Source organism: Falco cherrug, chromosome 4 (genome assembly GCF_023634085.1).
Source record: "Falco cherrug isolate bFalChe1 chromosome 4, bFalChe1.pri, whole genome shotgun sequence".
In the NCBI taxonomy this organism is placed as follows: domain Eukaryota; kingdom Metazoa; phylum Chordata; class Aves; order Falconiformes; family Falconidae; genus Falco; species Falco cherrug.
In genome coordinates this window covers 46,742,412-46,757,471 of record NC_073700.1, presented here as the reverse complement: position 1 = coordinate 46,757,471, position 15,060 = coordinate 46,742,412, and the positions used below count along the sequence as shown (strand labels likewise).

General features: G+C 47.3%; 1 protein-coding gene across 6 annotated transcripts in view; it reads right to left on the bottom strand.

Annotated features, from left to right (window-relative positions):
* Positions 1–15,060, bottom strand: part of SBNO2 (strawberry notch homolog 2) — a 65,984-nt gene that overhangs the window by 28,630 nt on the left and 22,294 nt on the right. For 4 of the 6 annotated variants that reach the window (XM_055708088.1, XM_055708086.1, XM_055708089.1 and 1 more), the window contains exon 4: positions 14,912–15,035. In XM_055708088.1, coding sequence (XP_055564063.1) covers positions 14,912–15,035 — 124 coding nt within the window. Of the gene's footprint in view, positions 1–4,588; positions 4,869–12,615; positions 12,781–14,911; positions 15,036–15,060 lie in introns of those variants that run through there. The other 2 variants (XM_027797818.2, XM_014287239.3) reach the window with 2 other exon arrangements.

Sequence of the window (15,060 nt, the reverse complement as noted above, 5' to 3'; positions counted from 1 at the left end):
TGGAGCTTGGGAAGAGAGTTTATCACCTGATGCTACTCTTCCATATTATGCCTGTTATAAAACGGTTTAGATCCATTTTGTAGCAACTTTTCTGGACATTCCCAGAAAGGAGGAAGAGAGAGAGATGGACAGGCAGATGGACTGCCCCTTCACCCGTCCGCTCCGGTTCCTGATACACCGGGCTTAGGCATAGTCAGAGGACCCAAAGCAGCTGAGAACTCTGCTTGGGGTGTCTTGACAATCTAGATGCTACACAGAGGATAAATACAGACTGATATCAAGAGGCTCATAATAATTGCTTTGAAGATGTTACTTTCAAAGTCCAGCACTAGAAACAACAACAGTTATCTTCTATGAGCACCCACCACAACAGTGGTGGCACAAACAGCTCCTGGAACTACAACTCTCCCACTCAAAAACCATGATGGTCCAAGCAGCTTGTCCACACGCGGTGAACAGCGGCTGGTTATCAAGACACAAGCATGCTGCTTTTCACAGGTGCCTGGGGAGATCCCGAATGCAAACCTAAAAAGAAAAAAAAGCAGCACACCTCATCTCAGGCCTGGCCACCTCGCAGGGGTCGCATGGTTTCTGGTAGATGGGAGGAAGGGCAGAGCCCTCAGAGCTCAGCTCACACGGTGATCTGCAAGAGCTAGTTCCTATTCATAACGATCAAAAAGAGGCATCATCATCCTCAATTTTAAATCTACAAGATTACAGGCATTCTTTACAATCTGCATGCTGAGAGGAGAAGCTTGTTTTTCCTCTCTCAAGGACACCTGGCAGATACTACGCTATGCACAAGAAAGAGCTAAACCAAAAGGCTGGAGTTACAAGGCAAATCCAGCGTTGTTTAGCCAGGGATTTTCTTTTCATTACGAAAAACTTTTGTTACATGGATCCATTTCAGCACTTCCCTGACAGCGTCCCAGTTGAGGGCTCCACCACCCAGGGATGGCGGCACCAGCATCTGAGATCCCCACCTGGTCTCATTGCTGAGCTATGGGGAGACACCTCTGTGCTGGTTTTATTCATTTGCAAATACCCCTGGCAGAAGGCAGTTCAGTAGGAAATGTCTGCAAACACACGGGCACTGCACGGCAGCAAGAAGGCTGTGGAGCAGACTGGAGTGGCCACTGCACATTCAGATTCTGAAGACCAGTAAAGTGCTGGGCTGGAACAGCCACGGGAGATGTGAAAGCACTGCACCACGACTCCAGGTACCCCAGCGGGCATCCCCTGCTTTCCCGAGCCCAGCACCTTCAATCCCCCAGCAAAGGCTCCAGCCCCACCACCGCTCCCTCCGCTCAGGGCACCAGACTGAAATGGGAAAGAGGAAACCAGCCTCCAAGTCCGAGGGAGGATAGCATTAGTCCTGGAAATTACTTCAGTGATCCCATCCTCTTGCAGTATTACTAGGTATTAGTCACAAGCTTCCAGTCTCCCATTTGTCTTAGCTAATTATACTATTCAAAGAGCACTAAAAGTAGTGACGTGCTAGATCCCTGCCCTGAAGAACTTAAGAGTGCAATCTCAGTAAATTAGCCTCGCTCGTACACAAAACACAGTGTAATTGTTTAATGCAAGGCCATACTGATAACTACAACCTGTGTCATTATAAAGCGTGCCTTGACTAATTACTCCACTGGTTTATATGGGGCAAACGGGAGCAGCGAGCTTAGTCTCCTCAAGGGAAAGGAAGGATCATCACCTAAACCGTCAGCTCGTGAAATGACAAAGTGAGCACGAGGACTCCTTTCTGCAGTGGGATAAAGCCACTGTCAGACCCATCGATACCAGTTACAGCTGCTCCCCACCAGGCGAGACCCTCAGCCAAAAGGTGCTGAGCGCTGACACGCAGACAGAAGCAGCTGCAAACAAGATGCCAGCGTTAGGGGTGGAAGAGATGGCCCAAGAAACCACGAGAAGCAAGGAGGTTACAGGTGCAGCAAGCACTGAAAAGGGGCGATGAGCTGAGCAGGGAGTGCAAAGGCAGCTCCCAGACCTGCGACGTGCTACTTCTACTTCTCAAAGAGTCTGACAGGCATGAGAAGCTGCTCAGCGACACCACTCCAGAGAGATCACCCACCTCAGTCATCAGGATTAGAAGCAAGTTATTTTGTCCCTGTTTGATTAATAAGAATTTTTTAATCTTCTCACTGGAAACGAGGGTTTTTTTATAGTAACAACACTTATTTTATGTTTCAGTGGAAGCTGAATATCTGCAACAGACAGATGTTACCCCACAAGGCAGGACCTTTATCTCAAATGCTATTCTGCAGCTATTCTCCACATAAATTTTATTTCTGGAATTAGGCTACTTTGGTTTAGGGGGGTTGGAGGGTTTTTTTCCCTGAGTTTTTTGGAGTTCCCCCCACCCCTAATTTAGCATAGCAGCTAAATCCAGGCAGTACATTGCAGATCATCACTGGTGGGAGAGTTTTCCTGCAGGGGGGCTGGCAGACCTGCTTTGCTTCCATCTCCTCAGCCTGCTTCGTTAAACACTCCTCTGCACTGGGACAGTGAACACCTGGGAGAAGCACCAGCTCGAAGGTCTCAACCCTGAGCCCTGCATCTCCCAGACTTTTCCCAGATTCTCCCGTTAAAAAGACAGACAAAGAGACCTTGAAGTCTGCTGTGAAAACACAGTTCAGAATTAACTGCTCAAGTCAAAGATTAAGTTTAGAGAGGCCCACCATAAAACGGTGAAAGGGCAATTCCCTCACAACAGAGTGACCACTTAACAGAGACTTTTATAAAGGGTCAACAGCCAGCTGATGCAGAGGCTATGCACAGCTCCTGGCTGTTGGTCTTACCAGAGTGTTCTTTTTTCACACTGAGGTTGAAATAACATCAACGTACTAGAACATGAGATGGAGGATCACAAATTGTTGTCTGGTCTTCATATCAGAAGATGCTCTGATGAGTAACTCAGTAAATCAATGCCAATCATTTGATGGGAGATCTAAACTGTGAGTGCAAACCATAGAATAGTTTGGGCTGGAAGGGACCCTTAAAGTTCATCTAGTCCAACCCCCCTGCCACGAGCAGGGACATCTTCAGCCAGAGCAGGTTGCTTAGAGCCCCATCCCACCTGACCTTGAATGTTTCCAGGGATGGCACCTCGACCACCTCTCTGGGCAACCTGTGCCAGCATCTCACCACCCTCATCCTAAAAGATTTCTTCCTTATATCTAGTCTGAATCTACCCTATTTTAGTTTAAAACCATCACCCCTTGTCCTGTGACAACAGGACCTGCGAAAAACTCTGTCCCCATCTTTCTTACAAGCCCCCTCCAAGTACTGGAAGGCTGCTGTAAGCTCTCCCCACAGCCTTCTCTTCTCCAGGCTGCGCAACTCCAAGTCTCTCAGCCTTTTCTCCTAGCAGAGGTGTTCCAGCTCTCTGACAATTTTTGTAGCCTCCTCTGAACCTGCTCCAAGAGGTCCATGTCTCTCCGAGCTGAGGGCTCCAGCACTGCAGCGGGGTCTCACCAGTACGAATTGCCAGTCAGTGCCACAGGGGCACACCAGATTTCTATCATTATCCCACAACAGTTAGCAAACCCAAGAATTTACTTTTTAGAAAAGACAAGAAAAAAATCTGAGCAAAACAACCCAAACACTTAACCTCTTCCTCCCAACCACTGGAAACATCTCAGTTCCTTTAGTCAAAACAAAGTCTTTCTTAAAAATAATGAAAGAACAAGTGAAGTCTAAATACAGGAGTATGCATCCTAAAAATATTTTTGGCCGCCAAGCTATCAATATAAACGGTTTATTTGCTCACAGTCCAGACACAGAGGAAACAAATACTTCTACACAGCAACTACGGATTACTCAGCTACATACCACACAGTTGATAGAGGGTTGGTTTTTTTTACAAAAAAAAAAAAAAAAACAACAACAAAAAAACCCCACCACATAGATAATATACACAGGGACACATAAATAAACATACCCAACAAAGCTACACTGCCAAACAAGAAAGATTTGGTGTCTCAAAAATCACAGATTAAGCAAATTACATTTTAGAAAAGACAAAATCAAGAATTAACAGCTGCAATGTAAGTAGCCGATGACTAAAACAAAATCTTCTAGCTGCCAAAACTCAAAATCTTTCTAAATGTGGGGCAATAAACTTGCAGTCTTAAGAGTTCAGTTCTCTGGCTGGGATGGCGTTTCCCTTGCTTTTCTGTACCCGGCATCTGGTTTAAAAATAAAATGCCTGAAAGCCATTACAACTACATAAACACACCAATCAATTCTCCACACAGCTCCTTTTCCTCTGAGCTTCACAGCTAGCGACCAAGTTCTGAGAGGAACAGCCTCCAAGTAATGCACATTTCAGCAAAACACAAATCACATCTTCAGCACGGTAAATCCGCTCCCACTGCCTCGCATCGAGTCGTCGCCCCTAAACCTCTGCTGCCATTGCAAAAAAATACGGGGGGGACACAAGCTTGGGGGAGCAGCTGGAGCTGGCTAGCCTCACAAACAAAACACACAAGGAATTCCAAGGAGGAAGGGGGGGGGGGAAGAGGGAAAGAAAAAAAAAAAAAAAGAAAAGAAAAGAAAAATCAGGCATTACCTTGTAGCGAAATGGGAACTTTAGCCAGAACTGCATTTGGGACATTTTAAAACAGCATTCAGTTTGCTGTCGGCAGAGCAGGACGTGGATGAAGCAGTAAAATGAGATTTTTCGGTATATAATGGAGAAAGGTCTTCATTCATGACCGCAACAGCAGCAACAGCCAGGAAGAGAGCTCATCAAGGGTTTTTAAAAATTAACATGCAGAAGAACGGATTGAAAATGGAGGAAAAAAAGACAGCCATCCAGCGCGTCTGTCCTAAGCCTGTGGAAATTTGCATATAGTGTTTAGTCACGAAGGAGAGTGCTTTTACTTCCTCTAAGTACGAGGGCTGACTTTCAGGAAATGATGCCTGCTTGGTAAGTCAGTGAAATTACTGGCAATGCGATGAGAATTACTGTATGTGGTGTAATTCAACCACAGATACACTGTAAACAAAGCCGTGCTGCGCGGCCAGCTGCCGAGCAGGAGGTCAGGCAGGAGCTCCTCGGTCGTCCCTGGAAAACCAGCGTTTCCCCCCCACAGCTTTGGGGCTGGGGGGTTCTCCCCCCCACCCCGATTCCAGACAAAGTGTAAATATCACAGATATATAAACTGAAAAAGATCATGAGAAGGATTCACAACTTGGGGTCCCCAACCCCACCCCAGGTCCATGGGCTTCCTTCTGTCTTCAGTATCTGCCCCACCCTAAATAGTACAATTAAAAAATTGGGAGGGGAAAAAAAAAAAAAGTACAGCCAGTTTCTTAACTTGCTTTTCTAGATCATTATTTCTCAGTGTCCAGAAACATTGCTTTTTCTCCCCAAGGCCTTCCCTTTTAACTTTAACTTGGTAACAGAAATATACAGAATTTCTAGCGGGGAAGAGAAAAAGGCACAAAAAAACGGGACGTCGGAAAGGAAAGAGAAAAAGGCACAAAAAAACGGGACGTCGGAAAGGGAAGAGAAAAAGGCACAAAAAAACGGGACGTCGGAAAGGGAAGAGAAAAAGGCACAAAAAAACGGGACGTCGGAAAGGGAAGAGAAAAAGGCACAAAAAATGGGATATCTGAAAGGGAAGAGAAAAAGGCACAAAAAACGGGATATCTGAAAGGGAAGAGAAAAAGGCACAAAAAACAGGATATCTGAAAGGGAAGAGAAAAAGGCACAAAAAACAGGACGCCGGAAAGGGAAGAGAAAAAGGCACAAAAACCGGGATATCTGAAAAAGAAGAGAAAAAGGCACAAAAAACGGGACATCAGAAAGGGATTTGTTCAGCGTGAGCTTAAGGAACGTCTGCACCACCACAGAGGGTGAAGGAGAAGTGAGTTTGCCAGAACACTCACCGCCCTGCAATAAACCCATGAGAACTACTCTGTTTGCTCCAGGTTCCCATTTTTTCTCCCTCAGCCAGCCAGCAGCACCGGTGCCAGGCTCTGGCCACGGCGTTAGCCCCCCACCAGCTCCCACCAGCGCGGCTACCCCAGCCTGGACCGCAGCTGGAGGTGGCACCGCCGTGTCCAGGAGTGCAGCTCCAGCCAGGCTTGCTGCAGGACACTGGGACAGCTGTGCCAGCTGTGCCATGGCAGGACAGGGAGAGGGGCTCAGCCTGGCCACCAAACCCGGCAGCCAATGAGCCCAGCAGCGTGGGTATGTGTGCTGAGGACGGCGAGAGGAGCGCTGGCTGCAGGTCGCTCCGTCCCTGCTCTGACTCCTTCCACGCAACCATGGCAGGGCTTCACATGAAACGCAGCTCATCACTGCTCCGCGCTAGAGCCGGTGTGCGGTGCCTGCTGTCATTGCTGATGCAAGTGCTCCTGGGGCCTCGTGCTGAGAACTGCTGGAAAAATCCCACGTTGCGAGGCACTTCTCAAAAAAAACCCCAAAACTTTGGAGCAACCAAGGACAGCAAAGCCCCTAACAGACCTGCAAGAGGTGAGAGCAAAAAATGAGGTGCTCTCCCAACCCTTCCAAGAGTCGGGAGACAAACTGGAGGGAAGTAGGTTTTTTTTTAGGACATTGGATGAGGAGGGAGGACTAGCCCCTGCCAGGAAGATGCACTGGGTCCTGGCGTTGGAAAACCACCCGCAGGGCATAAACGTGCAACAGGGCTCCTTCCAAGGAGCACAGCCCAGCCCACCGCAGCACAGCAGTTCCACAGGGATTCATACATTAATCGCCCTTAATAACGAGGATCCACGTTCCATCATGCAGAATACTTAGTCCAAAAAAGTTTTTTCAATAAGCAAATGGGAAAGCCAAATGCCTTTCCCCAGGCACTCAGCCTGCAGCCAGGGATGCTGGTGCCACGCTCACAGCAAGCGAGGAAAAGGCAGCACCAGCAGCCCTGGCCCCGGGAGGAGCTGGAGCATCGCTGCCGCGTTCCTCCCATTAATAGAGCACATTTCACCTCCGGTGAAGGCTGCAAGCAGCGGTTACGCAGGCGCTGCGATGGCAGAGGCGTTCTGCAGGAACTGTGGTAAAAACGAAGCGTTTGGTTTCTGTGGGCAGCTGGTTTGGGGTGGAAAATGGCAATGGGTTTTCACTGCTGCTTTTATTTCAATTTGATTGTTTTAATTAGCTGGTAGTGCCCTGGAGCTTGGGATAGGTGTTTTAATGATGTGCTTGAAGAGACCAAATACATTTTTGAAATGGCTTAATTAGTGACTTGCTGGTGACTGCCTTGCTGTGTGACCTTGATTAAACCACCAAGCCTAGCCTGACACTACTGGGGTCTTGCTGTTTATACAACCTTTTAAAAAGCAGGTGGTTTATTTCCTCTTCCTTTTCTGTTAGTGGACAAATAGGGCAAAACGTAGGCAACAAAACTGGATCACCAAAAGGAAGCAAGATGTATGACATCGTTATAGACAACCAGGACTGCTAAACTGATTTTGCAAGACCACAGTAATATAATCACATAAGATAAGATAACCCACTGAGAAACCATCACCTGGAATTTTAACCTGTCCTACGGAAGAAGGCATGCCACAGAATTTCTACTCTCCACAATTAATTCATGAGCACATGCTGACAGACAGGAAGAGCAAAGCAGAATTATTCTGTCATCTTCCAGCAAAAACTGGAATATCCAACCCAGTTACATTGTTGGGTAACCTTTAAGCATCCTCTACCACCTCCTAACCAGTGCCCTGCAGGACAGCTTCCTGAACACGCTGATGGTTTCTTGAAAGCACGTGCTGAGCTTCTAGGAAAGCCCAGATACAAATCAATCTAGAATAACACACCTGTACACAAGACCTGCCAGCTCATCACCCTCGTGCAACCAAAAAGTTCAGGTTTAAATTTCCCGAAACACAGGCGTTTCAGACATGTCCAAGGACACTCCAGGCTCTGCTTCCTGACCTGGTGAGACACTCGTGGAAAAAGCCATCAGGCCGCTGCAGGTCTCTGCAAGCCAAGCTGCTGGGCACCATCCCATGCAAACAGACAGCTGCACAGGCAGGAGGGATACCTGAGCAATGAGTAGGCTATACTATCAGATCGCAGCAATATGTCTTGAAAAAAGAAGTCTAAAAGTAGCTAAAGGGCGGCAGAGTACTGAATATCTGAACACTGCCGTTTGTGCGAGCAGGGTTGGGGTTTTTTTTCAGAGGGATGAAAGAAGGGAGAGTATGTATTGTACAGACCATGCCTTGCTTCTCCTGTTCCCATGACACAACCGGTTTCACCCAGCTGGGTGTAAGGCTTTGCTTTGCATTTTGGCTGTTTTAAGAACCAGGGGCCATTCCTGCCCTGCACAGGGCAGCCTCTGCTCTAGTTTCAAAAGTGAGTGAGATGCAGCAAGGTGCATGGAGAGCAACTGCACTGAGAGGCTTTGACAAGTTGAGACCACAAATGGTTTATTTTTAAAAGACATTAAGAGCAAGCATAACAAACCAGCTGGTAGGTATTTTATAACCAGAGCTGAAATTCAGTGTATGTGAGGGGGGTGTCTGGATCACAGCAAGCCCTACCAGCACACCGCTCCCTCGAGGACTGGAAATTTGGAAGGCAACCACTGCTTCTGCAGGACCGGGGAGAGGAGCAGGGGACAGCCAAGCAAGCCCAGAGGGGAACTCCCAGGCTGGTGTTCCTCCTTAAAATGAGGAGAAATCAGGAAAACTCACGAAGCATAAAGGAAAACCAGCGAGAGAGTAAACTCTTGCAGGGGATCCCGAAAGCTGGAGGAAAGCGGTGCACAGCAGCAGGCAGCGAGATGGTGCGACTGGGGGAATAACACACACGTGAGGCCAGGAAAAGGAAAATGACTGAAGGCAGCAGTCATGTTGCAGGCAGTATTTCTTGTGGTGACTGCTGTGACAGCACCACTGGTGTTTTGAGCACATTATGGATCAGGACACACTGTGACAGCCAGCAGAACCGGAGATGGGGAATCTCACTTGATCACACTGACCCAGACCGATTCTGCTTTGAATTAACAGGTCTATTTTATAACATCTCCCAGTGGTCAGCTATTAAATTATATTACCGGCATTTTTTTAAGAGCACTCTGTGTTTCAGACCCGTTCCTTTTCCCACTTTTGTTAGCTTTATGAAGAGAAGGCAGAGAACGGTGCTTGCCAAGAATTTCAGCAGGCAGTTCTCCATCGCCTCCTGTGCCTTCTCTCCTGCCCAGAGGTGGACATGGCTCTTTGAATGTAGCAATACAGATGAAAACTAAGGCTGAAACGAGGGAGATGTCTGAGCCTTCCAGCCTCTTGTACCCCCTCCCAGGGCCACAGGCATCCTGGCCGGCTCCTGCAATCCACAGCCAAGCACAACTGACAAATTATGTCTCAAAAGCAGAATTATTCTCACTGAACCACAGGTATCTCCACCTGAGATGGTCCCAAGAGCTCTTTTTACACATCGAAGGGAAAGATTTATTCCTAAAGCACAGTTCATCCAAACAAAAGGAGACATTGCTTTAGAATAACGTCAGCTGCATCCCAGATGTGTCCTCTCCTCCTTGATCACCAGCTCAGGGTGGCTAAATCAGATGATCAGAGACTGAGCACTTGCTAGGTGAATTTTACGCTGATGCCCAAGCCCTGCAGTTCAGGAAAACGCTGCAGCACCCACACAGACCTGCCTGGTCTGGCTCTTGGCTGTGAACCGCACACACAGGCACGACCAGCTACCGGTGTGCCTGGCTCCAGCACAGCTCACCATCAAAGCAGCCAAACCCTCTACACGAGCCAACAGCCTGGGCTGATGCCACTGCCTCCTCGTGCACCCATGGCCATACTCGCCCAGCTCTAAGCTGGGAGCTCAGGGGGGTGCATGGCCGTGCCGTCTGGTAGATCATCTCCAAGTGCATTATCCGAGGCATCCTGACCCAGGCACGCACCCTACATGCGGTGGATGACCCCACGGCAAGGCAGGAAACCACGGTGAGAGCAGGGCCACAGCAGACACGCAAACATCGCGGTCACAGCCATCCTGCTGGGAGTACATGCCATCATCACCAACACGATCTCACCATGCTTACTGTAACAGGGTCAGGTGAGCCGCTATAATCACAGCCTTTATTTTTCTAAACCAAGGCCTGAAGTAAGTGTTAGGCATCTCACCGAAAGTGTTTATAAAGTATAATTAAGCCAGCCAAAACTCCAACCCTGAAGTGCAAAAACAAAAGACATGAGCATGTAAAGCAACTTGTTCATAAAGTGCTTCAAAGGCACCAGAGCCAGTTAACTGTCTTCAAATTGATTTTAATATCTCTGTTCCCTGTAGACATTAACTCCAGGACAGCAATAGGAAGTTCCAGGATGTTTCTTATTCCAGGAAACTCTTCATTTTAGTCAGAACCAAGTCCTTCATATAATTTAATAACTGTTACATTGATTTCTCTTAAATCACCACAGCTCTGTGCACTGAAGCACTTTTAAAAATTAATACTTTTTTTTTAAGAGTAGGTTAATTTCTCCCCTTAATAACAGAGATTAATAGGAGATTGCAAGGGGCTGGTAGTGAAAAGAGGGCTGGTTTATGATTAACACTCATGGTCGAGAGCCCCCATACACCACGAGCAGATCAAACAAAGCGGTAACTGCATCTTTACAGCATTACTGCAAATGACTCTACCCAAGAGTAGCCAATTCCTCCCTGCCCCCACAAGCTAAATCGATCCGGACTGACCTCCTTCCTCCAATCCAAGCACAACTCCAATTTTACAAAGCGTACCCGAGTTTACTGCCAAAGTGTTTCTGCGTAGAGCTGCTCCGCCAAGGAGAACAGGAAGGAGTTTGTGCAAAGCCCCCTTGCACACCCACCGTGCCCACACCTTCCACACTCGACAGATGCTGCTCACCCTCGCCACAAAAAGACCAAGTTTATTTTTCAGCGTAACTTATGGCAAATGAAGTCGGAAGAAGAGGCTTTTGGGCGTTCAGAAAGTCCTGATCCGGAGAGCCACAAGGAGCAAGTCAAATGAAGTTAAGCAAAGGTATATATAGCTTGACTATTAGAAAACAGGCAGGATCATCTTAAATTACAAAAGGCTCAGAGGAAATGGGCAGAATCGTGTGGTTTAAGTCATTCTAAACAGGACAGAAACAGTGAAGGTTAAAGAAAAATCTGTGGTGGCTAAAAGCAGCGAGTATTTACATGATAGGTATGCTTTTCTAGAACAGGCTGCTCTGCTTTTATAATAAGGCTCTGGGGACAGACTACAGCTCAACACACCTGCAAAGGGACAGCAGATGCCAAAGCAGAAGTTAAAGCCTCCTGCACTGTGTGTTTTGTCGTGGCAATTAACAGCTCTTACCATCAAGATAGCACTGATACAATAAAAATGCCTTTGCAGCAAAATTACTGCCCACAAGTACTGGATTCCAATTCACCAGCACCTGATACTGGAGGAATAAACAGCAGAAGGGGAAGGAAGCAATGGAAACCAAAAGCAGCTTCTCTTCAGGACTTTGATTTCCCCAGACGTGTGTGCAGTCAGTAGACTTCTTCCATAAGGAGATGACACCACAGGGCTGGGGCACGACTTTGGCTTAAGACAACAGTTGCCAAGATGAAGAAGTGCCATCAGACCCCAATATGGCCTCATATAACTGTTTTCTAAACCTTAGTTTAAGCCACTTGTTTATATAAAGAATGGCAACAGACCGGCAAGGGTGCATCACTCAAAAGCAACCCAAAAAACAAAAATATTGTGGAGGGAACAAGTTCAAGTTGACACTAGGCTGTTCTGACCATGCAAATGAAGCACCTTGTCCCATGTGCATATTGCACTGAGCAAGGCTGCTGTGATACACACAGAAATCACTCTTCACCAGACCTAATGGCAGCAGTGAACGATCCAATTACACAGAAACTCCCAGAGCAATTAAGAAATGTGGCAGCTCCCACTCATGGCATCCTCAGGCCAGCAAAGGCTTTACACTCTGAAGGTGCAACTGAGGACCTCCAAAACAAAATACGGAGAGAAGACAGCAGGGAGCAAATGCCAGCGCTGGAGGAAGATGCGTCAGCCTTCCCACTCTCCAAACCCTCGAGTCCCCCAAACCCCAGGGCACACGAACAATCCTCCAATCACTGCCACCTTTACTATGCAAATACCTCAAAATCATTAGTCATTTGCTCTTTAGACCTTTTAAATCCTTTTTCCTTGAAAACTCTGTAAGAAGCCAAGCTGCCTAGAGGCCACGCAATCTGAGAGGAGGCTGGGGTCCTGCTGCAGCCCAGAATGGTTCCAGGTATGTTTTGGGGAGGTGGCGTTCACCGGCTTGCTGTCAGGTCGCACACAGGCATCACAAACACCACTCCAGATCAGAGATGACACTGATTTCCAGCCCTTCCTCTGCCCCTCGGGACAGCATGCAGAAGCCAAGGACTGGCAGGCTGCTGAGATACACAGAGAGGCATGTCACCCAAGGGGTGACATCAAGCTCTCCTGCACCACTGAACAGGCTGGATTTTGGTACCTCAGCAAAAGAACAGTCTGTGTTCATGTACGAAGGCAGCACAAGTTCTCACATAACCCAATCTACCTGCCTGCCCAGCGACCACACATTTAATCAAGCATCTCTTACCAAAGCATGCAGCAAACTCCTCATGTTCTCTCTTTGGTTTTGCTCCTCTGTCTGGCATGGTCGTAACAGCACAAAGTTTAACAGGACTTGCCACTCCTACCACTGCACCGGGCAAGGATGGAAAAGACAGGTACTTTCCTATACAGTCACCTGGAAAGATGTAACCACCCAAGCTGCTCCCACACCTTCTGAACGGCATGTTTCAGCTTTCCAGGCAGACTGTTAATATTTAACAGTTTGGCATCTGGGACAGCAAAAAATCAGTAAAGTGGAAGATATTGCTGAATCAAGGGATGGAAAAGCTCCAGGACACTCCCAGATGACTCCAAACTGATGCCACTGCCTCCAGTTAAGTGCCTGCTGCTCTACCGGATCCAGGCTCCAGCGCCGGCTCCTGTGAAAAAACCATCAGCTCTTCTTTGGATGAGCAACGATGAGCAGCTCAGAAAGCCCTAGGTTTTATCAATGGATTTCCACACTGGTGCTCATGGCATTCTAACACGTGAGAGCACTAGCAGCAAACAATGTAGAAAGCTCTGAAGTCAAAAGGCAAGTGTTGAGGAAGACCGATCTGGCTCCGTACCTCAGCAGAATATGCCATTTGAGCTGGAGGATGACTAAAGAGTGAAACACCTCTTCAAGAGCAGTAGAGCACGCCACTACTATTATTTCAGATTAACGGGCACTGTCACACTAGACACCTGGTGAGTGCTGCCAGTCTGCCCTGCGGCAGCTCGAGACAGACACCATCCCTCTGAGGTATGAACTCCATCAGATCAGTTTCAGATTGGAAAACAAAGCTCTAACAAAGGTCCTGCTCAGTTTCAGAGCACACAAGGTGAAACATCACTGCCTTGGGTTATCTGTGGGAATCTCCAGAGAGCCCTAAGCAGTAATGTTCAGTGCACAGACCTACAGACAACCAGCAAACTGGAGAGAAAAGCACCCATAAAAATGCTCTGTTCTTTGGGGGAATGTACGTGGCACCTGCTATTACATGGCACAATGCTCAAGTGAAAGAACCACCTTGGCTGATTCATAGAAGGATGCTTTATTGTTTCTATACTTAAAGCAGAATACTTCAAAGCACATTGTAATAGGTGCAGTCTCACAACAGGTGGCTTCAAAAGAAAGAGTCCAGGCAAAGTGTAACTGCCTACAATCACCTTGCTCCCATCTGTCACTTCCTCTCCACAAGGAAGAGAGTGGCACAAGAAGTATTTCTTGTTCTGGAAATCATTTGAGGTCATTTATGGCTGGTTTGTCTCAGAGCCCTCCTGCTCTTTTGTCACCTAGCCGACACAAAGCATCATCTCCTTTTCACAAAGGATCTCAAAAAATCTGCTCTTCCAAGCTGGTCAAGATCAATTTCTGTGATGCAGCAGGGGAAGGAAGCTGATCGACCACTTGGGTACTAGAAAATACATAAGTTAAAGAAATAATTAAGCCCTTTCCCGTCAAACCCATCAGCCAAACTACACCAGACCTGCAAGCTGAGACCTCTGTAGAGGACCCCTCTCCCTCTTCCCATTGCAGCCTGTTAAATGGCTTCCACAAGTTCATGAGATCACATTTCTGTCTCATTCCTCCCGCAATTAATTCTGCAGGGGGCAAAGATCAATGCTATTACAATTCATTTACTTATCTGGTTTTATCCAGTCAGAAGATACTGGTCAACAGCTACTGGTGATGACCAGACCCGCTGTGCCAGGTGACTCACTAATGTGAGGCTTTGCTCAGGGAGCTGGATTTGGACTACCACACCAGTGGCCCACCTCACAAGGCACAAACCATTTTCTCCCACACTTCAGCTCTGCAAAAAAATGAACTGGCTCCAATCTCGGCTTGCTAGGCACTGAGCTGATGCAATCCCTAAATATTTACTATTCAGGAATCCACCACTTGTAATCGGTGAGAAGCACAGGCAACGTACGCGAGTGAAGGGTGTTTCAGGATGCAAATGATTTAACTGTCTGAAGCACGTTCAAATTCACACTTACCTATATCCTCCTGCAAGTGGGATTCTCCTGTGCACTTTCAGTGTTTATGTTAAACACCACTTTAAAAGACAGAAGCAATTTCACCACAGATAAGCTCCTACCAAGCCAGCAGATAGCTTCTGAATTGCCGTTGTCAGAGAATCTATCCCAATTGCACGCAATTCCTATCAGGCGCTAGACAAATTTAAGAAATTGCCCGTCTCTTCCTTTCCCCTCAGTAAGGCAATACTGAAAAATAAAACCCATCACTGCAAAGTACCATTCTCCCCCAAAGCCATCAGTAGCTATGTACTTACCTGAGGAAAATCACCATTTTTTGGTAAGAAGTCAGTGGGGTCCACAGATGCATAGTTTGTATCCAAGAAATGTGGTCTGCTGATGGAATTCATATAAAAATCGCGAGGGGAATTAAAATATTGCCTGTAAGGAAATGGGAAAAGCAGTT